The 19,702-nt window shown below is 35.7% G+C and overlaps 1 protein-coding gene across 8 annotated transcripts in view; it reads right to left on the bottom strand.

The window, feature by feature from the left end:
• atp2b2 (ATPase plasma membrane Ca2+ transporting 2) overlaps nucleotides 1-19,702 on the bottom strand; it is a 120,613-nt gene that overhangs the window by 34,949 nt on the left and 65,962 nt on the right. For 5 of the 8 annotated variants that reach the window (XM_066697837.1, XM_066697836.1, XM_066697842.1 and 2 more), the window contains 6 exons: nucleotides 15,188-15,385; nucleotides 8,432-8,689; nucleotides 7,627-7,752; nucleotides 6,082-6,207; nucleotides 4,769-4,801; nucleotides 3,128-3,220 (listed from right to left, as the gene is read on the bottom strand). In XM_066697837.1, coding sequence (XP_066553934.1) covers nucleotides 3,128-3,220; nucleotides 4,769-4,801; nucleotides 6,082-6,207; nucleotides 7,627-7,752; nucleotides 8,432-8,689; nucleotides 15,188-15,385 — 834 coding nt within the window. The remainder of the gene's footprint in view (nucleotides 1-3,127; nucleotides 3,221-4,768; nucleotides 4,802-6,081; nucleotides 6,208-7,626; nucleotides 7,753-8,431; nucleotides 8,690-15,187; nucleotides 15,386-19,702) is intronic. The other 3 variants (XM_066697843.1, XM_066697844.1, XM_066697840.1) reach the window with 2 other exon arrangements.

A 19,702-nucleotide genomic window follows, 5' to 3' on the forward strand; every position in this document is an offset into this window, starting at 1 on the left:
ACTTGTTTTATTAATAATCTGAGGGGCCTGGATAAAAAATTCACGCCAGATTAAAAACTCAGTTTTACAAAATAATCATGTTTTTGGATGGCATCTGTAGAGTATTAACACAACAATAGCCACCTGATATTACATCCTTTCTGACATTAAATTGAGGTATGTCAAGAATTATATGTATCTGTATAAGTATATTAAAAAACCTTTCAATTATATTGGCAGAACAAGCTAAAAAATGTATTGCACTGATGAGGAAATATTCATAAAAGGACTGTTTTATGTCACATGTAGCCACAGAATAACTAGTATGAACATATTTCACAAAAGCCAAAGCATGTGTATTCAAATTACACCAGCTATAAAAACAATTGCTCCACTGGGGAATATTGGCAGCAGTAGTAACACCCTAGTTACATTATGTAATCTGTCTTCAGTGAATACATGTTGTATTAATGTAATACAATATAGCTCAGACTCAGGTTAACAGTTCCATTCAGATTCCAAATCAAGGTCCAAAATGTGATTGAAAACGATTAGATTTTACTATAAAGGTTTTTGATTGAATATGGCTACGACTGCATGAGTGACTTTCAAGATTGTGTTATAATATAAAGTATAAAGTACACCATTAATTGTAGTTCATTGAACTGCCTGCAATAGGTGTATGCATATGATCCATTCAGTGGTGTGAATAGTGTATAAATACTGTGTATGCCTTTTGCAGTTTATTGAATTGTATTTCCTAAGTTTGCGTTAGGTAGTTATACAAACAACACTTTGGAGAGTTTGTTCTTATTCTGATAATCAAAGAAATAAATATCTATGAAGGTTTTTAAAACTCCCTTTTCTATGATAGGTACTATGTTGTGTTATTTTTTAAAGGGCCTTATTTGACAAATGAAAGATCAGCTTAAGGAACATACTCACGTTAACAATTAGAAGGAATCCCAAATATTAATTATGCAAAGAAAAGTCATTAAGAAATTGCACAGGGCTTCATAAAGCGTCATGTTCACATATTACACACTCACATAATGAGGGGGGGAAGGCAACACAGGCACAATACAACATACAGCATGCATTACAGAAGTCCGACCAAGAAATGCACATGCTTCAGGGCACGAGAAAGAAACAAGGATATAACAATAACAAAAACAGGATGTTTTCACTATTGAGGGAGTCATAAAGGGAAGGAAAAACTATTGTTATCCCCTAAACATTTACTGGCTTTTCTTATATAGATTTCTTGTTTATATATTCCCTACCGGAGCTCTTGCATTTAGAGTACAAGTAGGGAAAGCATAACTTTGAGTTTTTGCTTTGGAAGTAAAATACTTTCTAGTCACCATGGAGAGGAAGTGCTGATCCAGCTACAGAAATCGTCATCTCAAGCAGGCAAAGTTCAGTTCCGGTTTTAGGATGCAAATGCGTGACCTTCTAATGCAGAGGTTCAAAGCCCTATTGGAATGCCATCGCCGGCGCTTTTTAATATATATTGATTCTTATCATCAATCAACTGCATCAGTGCTATTAGAGTATGTTGTACAGCAGCCCCTAAATACACCTCAATACCAAACACGCAGTGAGTCCCCACGTCTGCATGCTGTACTGAAAGGACAAGCAAATCTATACTTCTATAAATATTCATGACTGAGTTCCAGAACACAATTTCAATAAAAAGTACCTCACACTGATTTCAACATTCAAAAGTGGTCAAAAGTCTACAGTGTTCAAATTGTACATGCTAATAGAAACGTTATTCACTTACACCTTCAACCTACACCTTAAGTCTTCTCAGCATCAACACCTCATCATCAAACCAAAAAAACTGTTTATCTATCTATCTATCTATATATTATATATATACTGATAGAATCAAGTATTGTTTTGCTGAAGTTGAAAGACATGTTCAGTTTACTAAAGACTCAAAGGCCATATACATCATAGTCAAACAGATGCATGGGTTTCAAATTCAAATGGCGTGCAATCCCAATGTAAATAGTGCCTTTGATTAACTGAGCACAATTGCAAGTCTATCTATTATAATTAAATTAAGGCTATCAATACCATACAAAATATTTATTTAAATAATGTAGGAATATAATTTTCCATAAAAAAGGAGAATATTTAGTATGCCAACATGCCAGTAAGATATCATAACTGTTAATACAGAATGCATGCTGAAGGAACTGCCACAATATTTTATAATGTATGGTATTTTGCTTTTATTACAGTAAAAAGAATCCATTTACACTGTGTTAATTACCTGGGAATAATGCATTTTTCAGTCAATAACTGAATGACAACCCTTTGCAACCAAATGATTTTGGTTTGAAATAAGAAACCTTTCCCACTATCTTCCATATTTCATTACAAACAAACAGTTTTGCAACTCTATACATTTAAATGCTTTCAACTCTAATGAAATAAACACACAGTTTACAATCTTAAGTATATTTGTATGAGAAGACTGACTGGCTATACATGTGTTTTCTGATATATTATCATGCAAGGGTAAGAAAGACAGAAAAAGAGTATTTCATCACGTATATCATGCTGGCTATACAAAAGGTAAAGTTAGTGAGAAAATCATTTTAGCCTGTTTCTATGGTATAGAGAATCCACAAAAAACAACATGATGTTCCTGAGAAAATGAAATATAACCCCTAGAGGAGACATATTGTAATGGGAATAAATGCCCCAACAATAATATAGAATCCCTGAAGCAATTATAAGAAACTAGTCCCTCGGCTACACAGCATTCTAAGAAAGCACCAGGGATTAATCATCTTTAGATACTGTGTTACAGAGTGCAATCACAGGCTGTGACCTGTAGTTTAATATCAAACACCCTTTACCTACACAGTCCTGTAAACTTTATTGACTATAGACACATCTGCAATACTCCAAAACTACTGATAGGATCCGTTCAGCGTTTCACTTTTATCACTTATTGTGGCACTCCTGATTTGTTATTCGTATTCTTTCAGGAAAAAATAAAAATGGGTGGTTTCACACGCTGGTGACATGCATTTACAACAGCTGTACAAGTCAGCGGAAGAGGAAGGTCAAGACAGTTGGAAAAGAGAGATACCCATCAGATAAAAGAAGTGAGGTGTTCTCCACCTACCATTCACTAAGCTCGTATTACCAGTGGCATTTGCGCCTGCTGCACCATCGGTAGATATAGTTGAGATGGGGTGGGAGGAGAGATGGGAGCAGTCTAGCAAGTCATAATGGATAAAAAAAAGGATAACAGTGAACAAAAATAACATGGTTAAGAAAATAAATAGCTTAATTACCCATGATTAGCACTTTTGTAATACTGTATGAAACTGAAAAGACTAAAAAGAAAATGCTTCTGTCAAGCATCACGTTCACAATGCAACATAAAGATGGATAACATATAAAATGGATCAACAGCAACAACAGACACTGTACTCAACAATGATCAATGGTACAATAAGCGAGGATTGACCAATTTCCCCCCATACAATCAATATGAAGTCTTCTTGTTGCTAACTCGGGACACTACAGCTGTTATTTAGTTTGTTTGTTTCTTGGGGGTTAGGTTCAAGGCACAGATAAAGCATTTACAGCTCTATACATAGTAACAATTTACATTTAGATAGCGCTTTTCATGGAATTGCATCAAAGGCGCTACAAAGATGTAAAGAAGAGATGGTTAAATCATGAATCATTCATATCAAATAAAGATCTATTAATCCAGAGTTCAGATCACATTTGTGAAGCGCAAACATCATCTTTAAAACACATTCTCTTAGTATAAATATGCAAAGGATTTTGGATTTTTAACCATCTTCTAAAGAAGAAAAAAATATATAGCTGAATATACAAGTGTCGGATTTTAAATTAGTACACTTTTATTTTCAAAATTCCATGTTATGTCATTCAGTTTAAGAATTTAGGGATTTTGTCAACAGTTTCTTGTTTGTTTTAAACACTTTTTGCTCGCCTTTCTCCCCATGTGTACGGATCAGACCATGTTACCAAACAAAACACAGATCCTTTTTTCATCAATCTTTGACAAGTGACTGACACTCAGAATTTTGCACTTTATGCCACATACCAACTTTTTCTTAATCGACACAGGAACAACCAAAGATATCATACATGCATCGCATTGAAATACAGCATTTGTTTGGTGGTCAATAGAGGAGAGATACTCTCTGTAGCATTGTGATCAGGATGACAGCACAACCTGTGTTTGCAACTGGCACAGGCCTACACACACTTCAGAAAAGAGTAGCTGGCCAGCATACCATGGAAGACGAACAAAAATAAAATTATCTGTGAAATAAGGTATATTGTACCACTGCTCAAAATGTAAAGAAATTTCACAAATTTTACATTTGCCTGCAAACACACACACACACATATATATTATATATATATATTATATATATTATATACATATATAATTTTGATCAGAAGGCATAGATTGTGTATTTATAGAGAAATACCGTCAATAAAGGATGATTTTATCATTACGTGTTAAACAAAAGGAAGAGGTCAACCCCGGAATCAGCAGTCTATGCAGAAACATGGATGAGATGTCTTCCCACACTTAAAAAGACGTCATTGTAAAGCTCTTCTTTTTAAGTCAAGAATCATTATGACCTGAAGCTGGATCAGAGGGGGGGCAGTGTTACGGGTCTTGGTAAAGTTATGTTTTGAGGATCGGGGCTGAGATGCTCAAGTCAGCCGCAGCTGGGGGCGGAGGGGTGGGGAGTTACAGGTCATACCCTACCTGGCAGCGGGTGTCCATCCTCCACTGTCTCACCTGTATCACAATGTTCAGAATGATAAGAAAATGAAGATGATGTCCTAGCTTTCCTTTTTTAACAACAAACACATAACACTTTTAAATATATGTCAGCACAATTTAAAATTATGTTAGATGTCAAACAAAATTGAAATAAATAATAAAAAATACTGAAAAGAAGAGTATATTATTGAAGAAAACAAACATTATAAGATGAAAGTCATAATAATAATAATAATAATAATAATAATAATAATAATAATAATAATAATAATACATTTAGCTACAACATTTTCAGCTGCTGAGTACAAAACGACAAAAGCCAAGTGTCATCACAGTATCGAGTGCAATTAGAGTCCGGCCGCATGTGAGTGACTGTAAAGTGCTGGCGTTGCACTTGTTAAAACTTGATCAGTCACACCCACTTAATGTAACTGCTTCTGGATAAAACAGTGATGAAAAGTAAAAAGTAAAGAGAAATATGCAAAAACACATGATATTTTATAGGGAAAAAATATATAAACCTAATTACAAGCAGTATTTTAGCTTTACGCTATTAAATAGCAAGGAAGATTTTCTTGTTCGTGGTCCCACAGGGGACATTTTGCATAAGAATGACACCTGAAAAGTTCCGACATTCGTCGTGGGTATATTTATATTTATAAAAATAATAACAGCACACCCGTTTCTTATACTGCAACTGCAAACACTTGAAAAGAAAAAAAAAACACACATTTTCAATATTTAATAAATCTTTAAAACTGTATTTTCTTATTACGTTAAGAGACCTCTCAGCTGAGATTAAACCTCACTAAAGAATGTATATACAGTCTAGTGTTTTAACTGGTATTGCCATGTTACCAGTGTGTACAAGATACACAAAACCAGGCAGTATTGAAATAATAAACCCTTTCAGACCTAACATGACATTTGTCTTATTCCCACTGGTGTCCCTCATAATGGCCTGTTTTAGGACTTTGCTTTTGTACCAAATAAAACATTCAATATGAACTACACAGTCAATGGGGTTTCTTTTGCACCACAACTCTTTGAGGACATTCTGGTTTCTGCTGCAGTCAGCGCAGGAACCCCAAAACCCTGGAGACCACTCTTTAACGGCACTGTAACTGTAATCCTTTGACTGCCGATTGAGATTAACGCCAGGCGGGGCACTGATGACCCATGCCGCATAATTACAGCAGACGACGAGACAGCCCAGCTGTTATATGAAAGGCTAATAATGCCTTCTAGAGGGAGAGGGGATTTGTGAACCTCTGACTGATCAGTGGTGGATGTACCTTTCTTCTCTTTTTTCTCCTCCTCCTCACCGCCAGCTCCCAGCAGAGTGAAGATGATGCCAGTTTGGGAATTAACTCCCACCGCAGTGACCACCATTCTCCCTGAGCCCTCCATGACATGAGTACCTAGAGTGGAGTGGGGAAAAAAGCCCCAAAACATTACCCTTAATGGAAATAACAGTGTGTTCATTTGAATTCCTTTGAATCCTCCATGGCTCCTTTTCGCTATGAAGCTATATTTAGAATGAACAATTTATCAAGATCCTGTCTGCATCATAGAGTTAATTTAGCCCGCCTTTCTGTAGTACACTTCCTGCTGTCTCCCCAAAATTACCAGTTATAATAATAAAGTGCACAATTGCAGCGATCTGTTGTTGTTTGTTCCCAACAATAACTTCCACCGTGACAATAACAACAGGAAAATAGAAAGGCATACTGTACACATTTGTACTAATCTTTCACTGTGATCAAACGCTAGCAAAATTAGCATAAGATTGAACATGACTTTTTGCTACAGAGTAACCACTGACACGTATGAAATTCCAGAGACATGTCCACGGAAATGTAATCGGAAACGCAATGTCTGCCATCCGAGATATTCCCCACTAATATTATTAAAGCTAGGAGCCTCCTCTGTGTTCAGCAGGTGACTCTTTACTCCCCTTGACCTCCACAATCCTCCACTGACTTATTTGATTAAATTAGAAGGGTATAATATTCCTTTGAGTTTTAATATTAATTTGGGTTCTGTAGCATTCCTGATTTGTTGTATTGAACATGTTATGCCTATACTCTATTTGGAATCTGCCAGTCAAAATAAATAAATCAATTAATTAAATTAAAAATGCTTACATTTAAGTAATTGTTTATTGTAAGTTAATTAAATTGGGCTTATATTAAAAATGTGCCTAAAGAAAGAATATATTGCATTGATATGTCATTCAGTTTTAAATCCAGTCAGACCCAAACCGATATATAAAAACTTGGAAGACTTTTCAGCCCCCCTCCCCAATCCCATAAATTCAATTTTAAATTCAATTCAAATTCATATAAATACATTATTAAGAAAGATAAAATGCTATACATTTGTATTTTTAGCAAAGCAGTGTAGGAAAACATACACTCAGAAACAGTCTAATGGGGACACAAACCAAATCAGGCTGCTAAGAAAACATACTTCTCTGTTCATTAAGATTCAATTTATAATTAAGAGCCCTTTTCTTCCATTTGGAAAATGTCAGGCTGTTGTGACTCAGCTAGAAAATTTCAATTAATTCAATACACAAGGTTAGTCCAGTCAGTGGGCTCTTCTGGTAACACAACAACAGCAACCAGCAAGGGGGTGTGGATATGGATTGCATTTGTTTTCATAGCGGCAGGAACCATAACCAATGATTTTGCTGAAAGCCTAGAAACTGCCATTTAAACTGTATTTATTGTCTTTAATTGCAACCTATGGAACCACTGTTTGAAATTAACTTTAGCTGTCCTATGACAAACATGGTCACTTCATAAAAAGTCTGGAGCCATGCAACACACACTGACCAGAGAGGAGCATGGGGTCTTTGTCTGCAGATTTGCGTACATGGTCTGATTCTCCAGTCAAAGAGCTTTCATCAATCTTCAGATCATTCCCCTGTATCAAAACGCCATCAGCTGGAAGTAGGTCTCCTTCATTTAAAAAAAATAAAAAATAAAAATAAGGCAGGAATTATGTGAAATGTATTGTTTCAGAGACATATTTTATGGAATAATAGAAGTTCACAGAATTTAATTGTAAATAAAGGTAAATTAAAGTAAAATGGATTCCCTCAGATGATGATGCTAATAACTGACTGACTGACTTGATGTGGTATGTTTTCATCAGTGTTTGTAAAGCAACATTTTCACGATTTACTTAAGGATATCATAAAAAGCTGGCCAAAAAAGTGTTGCTTGAAAATTATGTAGTTAACCTTTCGAGACATTATCATTTTACTGCTTCTTGGGGAGATTTGAGAGATGCATAATGCTTTAGCTGTAAGCTTTATCTAGCCATCAAACAGCTTGTAGAAATGACCTTTACATCAAGAAGGCATGTTTGATTAATGTTCTACTTTATTTAATATACATCTATACTTCCAACTTGGGGTTGCAAAAAAACAGTTCTCATTTTATTACCTAGTTGGGGAATTCAGACAGGAATACATCTACCGGGAATGGAAATTCAGTTGAATTTAGAAAAGACCATATCAAGTTCATATCATATTAGTGAAGTGTTGTTGTTTTTCTAACTGAAATATAATTGGTGAGAAACCATGCCCCAGGTTCTACTGTATTAATATACAACAGGAATTCAAGAAATTCCTACCGTATTTGATTTGTGCAATGTCACCGACAACTATTTCCGCTACGGGCGTCTGGATAACTTGGCCACCCCGGACAATGGTGAATTTTTGTTCCTGTTCAATGCGGCTCTGTAAACCCCTGAACTGCTTTTCCTTGCTCCAGTCGTTAAAGGCAGTAACAATGACAACACAGAAAACGGAGAGTAGAATTGCTGCGCCTTCAATCCATCCGGCTTCGGCCTCTCCCTCGTCCTCAGCTCCAGCTGCAACGGTCCCACATGCTGCGGAGAGAGGGACAGAGGGACAGCAGTGAGAGGGACAGAGGGACAGCAGTGAGAGGGACAGAAGTAAGAGGGACAGAGGTACGGCAGTGAGAGGGACAGCAGTGAGAGGGACAGAGGGACAGCAGTGAGAGGGACAGAGGGACAGAAGTAAGAGGGACAGAGGGACAGCAGTGAGAGGGACAGAGGGACAGCAGTGAGAGGGACAGAGGGACAGCAGTGAGAGAGACAGAAGTGAGAGAGATAGAGACAGCAGTGAGAGAGACAGAGATGATCAACCGGGAAACCACTGAAAAGGAATTAATGTGGAGTCCAACAAACATTTTCAACTCAATTAAACACTGAACTTAGAACATATTAACCTTTTAGATTTACATTCAACAGTTCAGCATCAAGAACAGTTTGTCATACAACAGTTGTGAATTTCTTGTTAACCTGAAGACACACTGAAGATGGCATGTGTAGGTAGAACAATACAAATAGCCATATGGACAATCGTGCTCTTTTAGTTTTTGAGTAGCTTATTGTTCCCAGAGTTTTAAATGTCCTTTTTATAATTGTGTTTGTACCGAGTCACAGTCTGGCATTGCCGGTCAGATATTTGATTGATTCAAGGAAAACAGCATGTTATGCACAGAAATATAATTTTTAAAAATATAATAAAAATGATTGTGCATATAAGACTAAACTTAATCTGAATTTCCAAGGTTGTACAAACAACCCAAAGCTATGAGTTTGTTTGGTAATATTAAAGTTGCTGAGATGTTTAACTAAGAGCTTCTAAAGATGTCCATAGACACCAATGAAAGATTAATAAATATGTTGTTTTCGCTCTGAAGATCTAATCATAAACAAAGGCCCCCCATCCACACCATTGTTTCCTAATTGAAATGTTCATGTTGAGTACATTATTTAATTGCAAATAGCAATATGACTTTTCTCTGTGGAGTAAACAAGACCTTAACGAATCACAAGGCAATGCAATCTTATAAGTTCTACTCTTGCATTTCCCAGAATGCTTATGACAACAATCAAAGGCATAACATCTTAATAATATAGTTTGCTTTAAACCAAATACATCAAACCTAATTCTACTTTTGGAAATGTCCAGTTTCCTATGTAATAACAAGCCTTTTCGTGAATCAAAATGTTTACAGCTGTCAGCACAATGACATTGTACATGTCATGTAAAATTCTTCAGGTTTATGATGCTTATTAGCCAACCACAGTTGGCTAAACTGAACACAAAACATAAATGTACTAAATGAAGGCTTAAAAATGGCAAAACAGCACTGAAGATGTGTGAAGATATGGTCATAAGTGATATGGTAGCCTATAAAACATTTGTGCTGGAGGAGAGACACATTGCTTCTGTGGTGTTAATGTAAAGTTTCTGATCAAAACAGAAAGAATAAAAAACAGGTCTTTACGACATGAGTAGGATTTCATTACAATTACAAAAAATAATGGGTTTTATAGTTTTGTTACTCTGAACCGAACATATCTTTACAGTCCTCCTTTATGTTTTCATATCAGTATTTCTTCACTCCAGCAAATAACTACCAGCTACTGCGCAGAGTCTGTGTTGCAATGATAATTCTCTTATGCAGATAAGTTTGACCTCTTCAAACACAAATTCTCTCATCCAAAATTCTCTGATGTGAAATTATAATGTTTTTTTTTTTTCCCATATCTCGCTCAAAATACATACTATGTCTCCAGCTAAGATTGTCTTTGTGAATCTCAGTGGAGTCATTCGGTTCTATATTTAGAAGTCCGTGACACTGCACTTGACCTAGATTATTAATTTTTCGCACAGTGAATAAAAAAATGTACTGATCGTCTTTTAATGATTTTCTTGGCACTTCAGTCACCTTCTTAATTTTACAGTCACCTTCAATGATACAGTTGCAGCAGCAGTGATGAATAATTATGAAATGTCTCCTGATCCATCACAACAGGTTGGTCTCTTTTCTAATGGGGTGATACTATGACAGTGTCCTGGCCAACACAGGGGCTAAGAAAAGCAGTGGGTCCTAATAAAGGATATGGCATGCAAACATGCAACAAATGTGCTTCTTCATAGGCTGCACACAAAAGTCAAATGTAATCTAGGTTGGCCCAATAAAAATACAAGATCTAAAGTGTGGTCATTGTTGTAATCAGATATTCTTTTTCAAAACTGCAATTTAAGAAATTAACAAGGTAACAAGGTAACATATACTGTGTTCTGGGAACAAACTGAAATTATTTAATTTGTGTCCTGGGGACAAATCGCGTGCATTTATGTAATTATAGTGAACTGAAGTTTGATTGCAACCTCCACATGATTTGAAATGAACGGAGGTGGCACATTTAAACTTACAAGGACTTAAACATCCCCAATTGCCAATTGAGATGATCTTACTCATCAAGAGCAATTTAATTAAAATATAAATAATTAACACCAACACTTATGATATAATACACAGTAAAACCCAGACAGGGAAAACTGACAAGAAATACAGTGACCCATTTTCAAGAACTATTCAGTTGTTTTACTGAATAATTCTTGAAAATGGGTCACTGTATTTCTTTATTTCTTTAATAATTAAATTATTATTATTATTATTATTATTATTATTATTATTATTATTATTATTATTATTATTATTATTTATTTTTAAAGCCAAATAATTAATTGAATGTGGTTTATTTGATTTAGTTGGTGCTACATTTAAACATGCATTTGCTGCTAAAACCTGGACTCACAAGTGAATCACTTGCATGAATCAGTTTGCATGAAATAGCAGGATGCATAAAAAGCTGACATCAGGCATTATTTAATATTCTTGTGACTGTTGTGATTTGATCAAGCCTTAATTGTAAGTGAAATTAAAAAGATAAACAAACAAATTAATTAATTATTATTATTATTCTGCCATCCAATCATTCAAAAGTCATGATATATGCATGAGTCTGCTGTCTGTCCATTATATTTTAACAACCTTAGCAGATCCAGCTTTATTGGGACAAGTTCCAGAGAGATCTGCTTATATCCCCTGCTGAACCAAAACAGTACTTAACTGTGATCATCGCAATTCAGTTAGTGACTACTTCAGCTTTTATTACAGATAAGAATGCATACAGTCAATTCATAAAACGTCTATTCTGCCAATAAACGGCATATTCTTGTGGTCAGAACAGCTCCCTGGGGAAGAATTGTGATTTCTTTTACTGAGCACTTACACTTTGTTTTCAGTAGTAACCTTTGTGTAAGAAGAACAGATGTATGATACAGCGATTAGTTTCCTGGCACTGCAGGGGTACTAAACAGCCACAGTTAAATATAAATTCACTGATGAGCGAGCAATTTGAATAAATATTTGGCGATGTATGTTTCCCTGCTGCCTTGTTAGTTAAAAATACATAAACAATCATTGGTGATAGGTTTGTATCTTTAGTGCCTTGATAATTTTTGGTGCATATAAGAAATGCAAAATTTCAGATTATCATAGAATTTTGTTTGTATAGTTCTAAAACAAAACATTTGTTATTGCTTTCCATCTTATAACTCTCGGAGGTGGTGTTCATAGTTTCCAACTCTTCTTATTTTTTCAAAAGTTGTGTCCAATCCCATAAACGTTCATTTAGTTATTAACCATTTGGGGTTATTCCTGACATGTTTGTGCTTATGGGCATATCTTCTATCCAATAGCTACCAAATTGTGTGCACGTCTTTATGTGAGTTGTGAGAAGCACTTTCTGTCAAACCAAAATAAATAAGAACCAGAAAAATAAAACAAAATTGTGTAATTAAGCAGAATTAAAATGCAGAACAATTGGCCTAATTACCTGAATGTTAATTATTTACGTAATTAATATCATTTTGGAATTTCTGAACTTCTGATAGATTTATTGTGTTTGGTTGCTATCCATGGTACTGAACTGCCAGCAGGAACGGTTAGATAACTGATGACATTTATCACTGCAGCTCACAAACACATTTCTGGAACAATTCGACTAACTCTCACGAAATATGCTGTGTCACGTGGAATTTGGCATTTTTACAACAAAAACATAATTAGCTTCTGTAGAAACACTCTATAATTGAAGTAAGCTCCAGAATACATTAGTGTCTCTACATGAATATACCACATTAACAATTACAAACACCAACAAAAAAGAACTTAACTTTTTCCCCCCCCATTCACAAATGTTTGATTTAGGCTTTGTTTTGTTATGTAAACATTTTAACCGACAAACACACTGAAATGCACATACATTCTTCACATTCATTACACAGTGTGTGAAAAATAAAATTGGAATAAATGTGAGCTGAAAAGCATCAAATCATAAGCCATAATCATATCTCATAATGTGGCATTATTGAGAAAACTCACTGGTACCCCGTATGTATTGTGCAACACCTCAGAAACACTGGCAATGACATTTTCTTTGAAAACTGGATATATCTCTGTTTTGTGCAATTAATATTGTATCGTTTTCATAAATACACATTTTACTGCCTATACCGTAGACATATTGTACTGTTTGGCTATTGCTCTTCACAACAGCCACTTCAAAATGATTAAATATGTACTTTCAGACACATATATAATAACATCCTTAGAAACCTCCTGTGTTCAGAAACAATGATCGCTCTTTCCACTGGTTCTGGCATATTAATGACATTATTATTTAAAATTAGGTTTACTCTGGGATATATTCTTATTAACAGGTGTTGTAAGAGGAGAATAAAGTCAAACTAACTACAACTCCCCTACAATAGTTTGATTATCCCAGATTTGATGAACAGTTTGACTGGAATACATAACTTTTATCAAATGCAGCACTTACTGACTCACAGTTATTACTATAATTAAAATATAGAAATATTCATTTCAGAATTTCAAGGGGACTAAAGACAACATGGAATTGAGTTACACACTGGATGTCCGTGTTGATTTTAAAGATCTGGCAATAAAATTCACAATATATTTTGTGCTTCCTAATACCTGGCCCCAGGGGCATGTCAAATATCTGATTTATTTTAATTTAGTAAGCATATCTACAAAGCTTGGATATCTTTGCTTCTAAGACCAACAGAAGAATTTGCTAAAATCAAAATACATATTTCAGTTTTAAATGTGTTAATAATGTCAAGGATCTCTGAGAGACACTCTTCTCATCATATCTATCATCCTGATAACACGCTTCCAAAAAGCAGAACACTAATGATCATTTGTGGTGTGCTGTGTAATTGAATTCTCAGTTGTTATAATGATTGATACAACTTACTCAGCATTTCTAACGCACTGTTTTAATGGCTGTCCCTTTATTGCAAATTTTACAGCAGAGGAGTTTGATGTATGGTCAGAACCTAAAGGTTATTTCTTTAATGACATCTCTGGTGCACAGTTCATTAACTCAGGCTTCAAAGATGAGTTTTTCAATGGATTTCATAGGATGCTGTGAATAGCTCCGAATGCCCAGTCATTCTTATAAAGGAGACCTTGAGAGATCACAGCGTCCTCTTTTCCAATACACATCAGTGGAAAGAGGACTCAGCCAGGGATGAATACACCGCACAGCATCATTAAGCGCCACTGCGTCTCAGACTGAAACATAAACACGTAATTGTGGAACAATCAGGTCTCTTCGGGATATTCTGTGAAAGGTATGAAAAGGTTTACGAAGTTACTGCCCTCTCAATATTGAATGGTCTCCTTTTTCTAATGAATGATCTCCAGTTATCAACATTTTAGTGAAACAGTCATCACTTCTGGTTGTTTGGACATTTTAATTGATCTGCGCTTGATTTATACCACAATAATAACTAATTGCTCAAATCCATCCATCCATCCATCCATCCATTTTCGAAACCGCTTATCCTGGTGAGGGTCGCGGGGATGCCGGAGCCGATCCTGGCAGGCATAGGGCGCAAGGCAGGAATACACCCAGGACGGGACACCAGGCCATCCATGGGCAACACACACACACGCACACACACACACACACATACCTACAGGGTAATTGAGCGTGTCCAATTAACCTAACCTGCATGTCTTTGGATGGTGGGAGGAAACTGGAGTACCCGGAGGAAACCCACGCAGACACGAGGAGAACATGCAAACTCCCATTGCTCAAATCCTCACACAGTTTTCCTTTGCTGTGACTTTTCCAAGTCCCTACTACAACTTCGATGCCTGAAATTTATGATCATCTTAATATTTGTGAAATGACCTGTATAATGATTTACTGTGTTCAAGAACTGCACTTGATACAGTATTTTGACAGATACCAATACGATATAGTGGTTTCACTTAACAGGTTAATAATTTGCCATTTTGTTACTATAAATAATGATTGTGGTTCCAAGGAGTTAGATAAAATACAGAAAATAATATGTATAAGTGTTATGGCACTCAAGCATAGTATCTTAATGTTTCGATTTTTTAATTTAAATTAAGTAAAATAAGATCACACATATAACAAATGTTCTAGAGAAGTACTCACCCTCAATCCCCTCACCAGGAGGCTTATAAAATGAAAGTCCCAAAGAAATAATGGCTGCAATTTCTAAGATAATAAGAGTCACATCTTGTAGTGCTTCCCAGACTAACTGTAAGAAAGTTTTTGGCTTCTTTGGAGGTATAAAGTTTTGCCCATAGACTTCTTTTCTCTTGTCTAGGTCTGCTGCGATTCCAGGCAAGCCTGCAAGATAAGAAAAACAAGGATTCATTTATTATTGATTTGTCTCACACATATGGAATTGAGAAGGATGAAAATCCCATGTCAGTCTTGGGATATGGTAGAAAACACGCAATCATTTACAGTTGTAATTCTTCTAAATGTTAGTAGCAGAGAGTGACAGGCCCAAGGTTTAAGAAAGCATATCAACTGTATAATAAAAACATGCTACACATGATATATATAGCAAACATACATACAAATATCTCTCCAGTGTTCTAACATACAGACAAATCATCATTGTAGAAACTCAGTTACTACGATTTATACTATAATGAACAGTGACAGTCATATTTTAAAAGACAGCACTAAGAAATATCAATTTGTCTGTGTGGGCCTCTCCACATTAAGACGGTTGTTTCTTTTCAGTCTTTCTACTAGATAAATGCCTCTGCTAATTGTGTGAGCATAAGTATGGCCACCTACTTCTCAAAAATTCAATCATTACAAATGCTCATGAATACAAATTGATAAGGCTGCTTCCAAGATTTAGCCTCCGTGTCCTCCATAGAATTCAATTACACCACTGACTCATTAGTAAAACTCTTACTTTCACTTATGTAAGACAATTTAAAAGAAAAGGCCTTGACCGTTGCCCAAAACTCCTGTGCAAAAACCGTATACCATGCAAATTACGTTGACATCCTGACAGGTCACATAAGCTTCAGGCATACTAAGCTGCATGTCACACATGTTGAGAATACGGCCTCCTGCAGAATCGTTACTCGCAGCCTTGCCCTGATGTGTCATTTTTAAATAGTACATTACCTATAAGAGAAAAGCAATCCCCTACACGCATATCATTTTATTTACTAGATCTATTCCTTTCCACTAAAATGTTTTTAATTCATGGCAGTAAGAGCGCAGTAGTAAGACCAGTGAACCTTTCGATCCAATTGCAGAAATGTGTATTTGTATTGTATCTCACTTCTAAATATAAACACCTTTTGGTCACAGCCTCAATCCAGAGGTGTTCATTATTTATTTGTTGGTGCTATTGTTAAAACACTATACAAAAAACTAGAGATAACAAGTGCCTGTTACATTTGAGGGTGTTAGTTTACGCTAACACAAGGCTTCACCTATTGATTAAACTAGGATGCTCACTCAAAAGAAAGAACCATTTCCAACTAGTGACCAGTCTAAAAGACTCTCAATCAACTGATCAAAATCAGAGCCAACTTTGCTCTCCAAATTATGTTTAAGGATTTGTTACCACATTTCCCAACAAGGGTATTCTTGCAAGACTACACCAGAGTGGAATGTGCTTATGTACTAAAATTCTTCTGTTTGTTTCTCCCAGCCAAGCTGAGCCTTTTTTAAGGTTTTAACCGGTCACAGATGTTTCAATTTCAATTATATATTCAAATAAGTGCAGAACCTTTTAAAAAAAGTATGAAATATTATGAGTTGATTTAAGGGTCTGATTAACTAATCAAGAGTTCAAATGGAACAAAATATATGCTGCTCCTTCATGCAGCACCGCAGCTTCTGACGGGGGTCCTGCTTTACTGGGCCTCATGGTCTAGTTTAAATCTGCATTGCCAGACCAATTGTTTGCCAATGGCATCTTGTCAGGCACGTGGTAATCCATGATTCAATGTTTAAATACATTCACTGCTCTGTTACACACAAAGTGTCCCTTTTTGGTACCGTTTGCAATTGCATAGTTTTGAGAATTTCTGCCACCAGGGCTGCATTTGGGAATCACTGCAGGACACAACAATTACTATCATTGGGATAAAGAGTCACTGCGTGTAACACCATTAAAGGGGTTTGTAATGGATTTTACACTGAATGTAAGCATATTTCTTGCAGGGGGTGAGTAGATAAAAGATGGTAAATATATGCCTTGATTGATCAAATTTTGTTTGTTTGTTTTGTTGACAGAAATAATACTATACGTATTTTCCCTAATATACCTCTAAAGATCTACAGGACCCAGAGCTATTGTAAGCTTCAGTCTTCTGAGAAAACGGCTATACTGAAAGCTGGCACTTTTCACAGAAGCCATTAGCGCTGGTGCCAAGAAGATGAATGTACACTTAACAGAAAACCAATGGCAAAACATATACTTTCTCTGGAAAATACACGTATTTCATTCCATTAATCTATTGCTACCATATTATCGAAGATTTATAATGTGCTTTGGGATTCCACCGAGGTTAGGTGTCCCTCAAAATAAATGTTAAATGCAATACAAATCTTTGCTTGAGTCAACAGGGTCTAAAAAATCCTCAATTCTGTTGCACTAAACAAGACCTTATCGCTGCAATATCCCTCGAGCGGTCTGCAGTGAAATTTGTAAAGAAGGGTGACAATTCATTGTTTGGAAGGTTTTGCCGATATATCAGTGATTCCTCTACCATCATACCTGAAATCTGGGATAACCTTCTCAGCTCATAGTAAAGCACCTTAGAAAGAGTGTGACGCGTTAACAGGAAACTGCGGAGGTAACGTTCTGGTGTGGGAAACCACTTTTCAGCAACATATCTATAGGAAATTAAGACTACAATATTCTTACATTATATTACCTTTTTTAGATAATGTTATAGGGCTATTACAATAAATAGATTAGATCAAATAGATGACAGATAGATTGATAGATAAACAGACATGATGTAATAAGAAGTCTAATTAAATCAATTAATAAGTTAGTGATAACAAAATGTCCAGCTCACGTGATAGTATTTAACATGTGGTTATACAAAATATGATTTTAATAAGAAAGCTATCACGATTTAAAAAAAAATAATGAATAAAAAATCATTCCCACAACTAGGTAAATAATATTCCACATGTCTGTTTAGCTGGGCACCTGAACAATATGTTTGGATGGGCTTATTATTTCAGCTGTGCAGCGATTACAGCTGTGTACTCACCGATTCCTGGCTTATATCTTAGCTGTCCCAGAAAAACATTCAGTCGCTTCTACGTATTCCAAGTGAGTGAATGGTCATTAAAGATAAATGTCACCATTGTACTGAGTAGGCATATATCAAATTAAAGCTAGAGAGAAACCTGAAAGATACTAAAACAATATTTTCTTATCAATAAAGCTTTTCAGTATTTTTCCCGCAGAAAAATGCCATTACTGTAACAACACAGATGGTCATCGCGGGCCTCCGGAAGATGAAACGGTTTCTACAGTCACCTCACACTGTTACATTAGAGATCGAAAAGCTATGCACAAAGCAAAGGTTATGTGAACACTGCTGTTTGTACCGAGTTCAAACGGAAGTACTAGAAGCTAAAGGTTCGAAATAGAACAGGAGACTAAATATAGCCTCATTAAATATGCATTTTAATTGATGCTTTGCAAGGAGGGATTTCATTGATCTTTTCTGCCATACCATCAGGTTACAGAGTTCACGGCTAATGTCTCTGTGGTCAAAGACTAGGGTGAAAAAATCACACAACATTATTTATGGAATCTAACCCTTTTGAATATAGACTGTAGAGGAAATTATTAAAATAAAACATCAGAGCATTACAAGGTCTTTAGCTTGCCTTTTCAATTACAAAACGTGCAGTATTTTTTAAATGTTCAAAGTTAGTTTTTAATATTTCTATTTCAGTGATTACAGCTTTTCATCCTTCAGGTCTGCCCAACCATCTTTCATTTAATACTTCTCTCAAAACCAGACTCATGTCTCTCCCATGGGAGAACATAAAATTGGAACACAGTGGTAGTTTCAAAAACAAACAAACAAACAAACAAACAACAAGTCATCTTTGGACACTGCAAGCATTTGCAATTGATGATTTGCAGACTGGTCACTGATAAACAGTGGGCAATTTTTCTCTCATGTCACTCTCTTAAAACAAGTATATAATCCCAGATGGTCTTTCATAATGAATCGGCTTTTTCAATGCAGTAAATAAATTACAGGAGCCTAATGAATTAATGAGAGCATCTGTTACCCTTTGAGACAACCAAATCATTAATTTAGAAAATGTTTCGAATGGAACTATTGACACATTCATGTTCAAGTTCCAGAGTTCCGACCTCAACATTGCAAAGCTTGGAAATTGGATTGGAAATACAAATGCGCCAAGTATTTCAAAGAGAATAAAACATAAAACCGTGAACACAAACACAGCAACACATCATTTACAGAACGAGAAGCTTCACTCTTTGGTTCAGTTGCTCAGCAACATTGATCTGTATGACGGACAAACGATATGATGTAATGGTGGTGTAGAAGTCACCCCTTGGCCCTTATTTATTTAGATAAGAGAATCCTTGGATCACTTAGTTATTAATGGACACCAAATGAT

This window comes from Amia ocellicauda, chromosome 3 (genome assembly GCF_036373705.1).
Source record: "Amia ocellicauda isolate fAmiCal2 chromosome 3, fAmiCal2.hap1, whole genome shotgun sequence".
NCBI classification, from domain to species: Eukaryota; Metazoa; Chordata; class Actinopteri; order Amiiformes; family Amiidae; genus Amia; species Amia ocellicauda.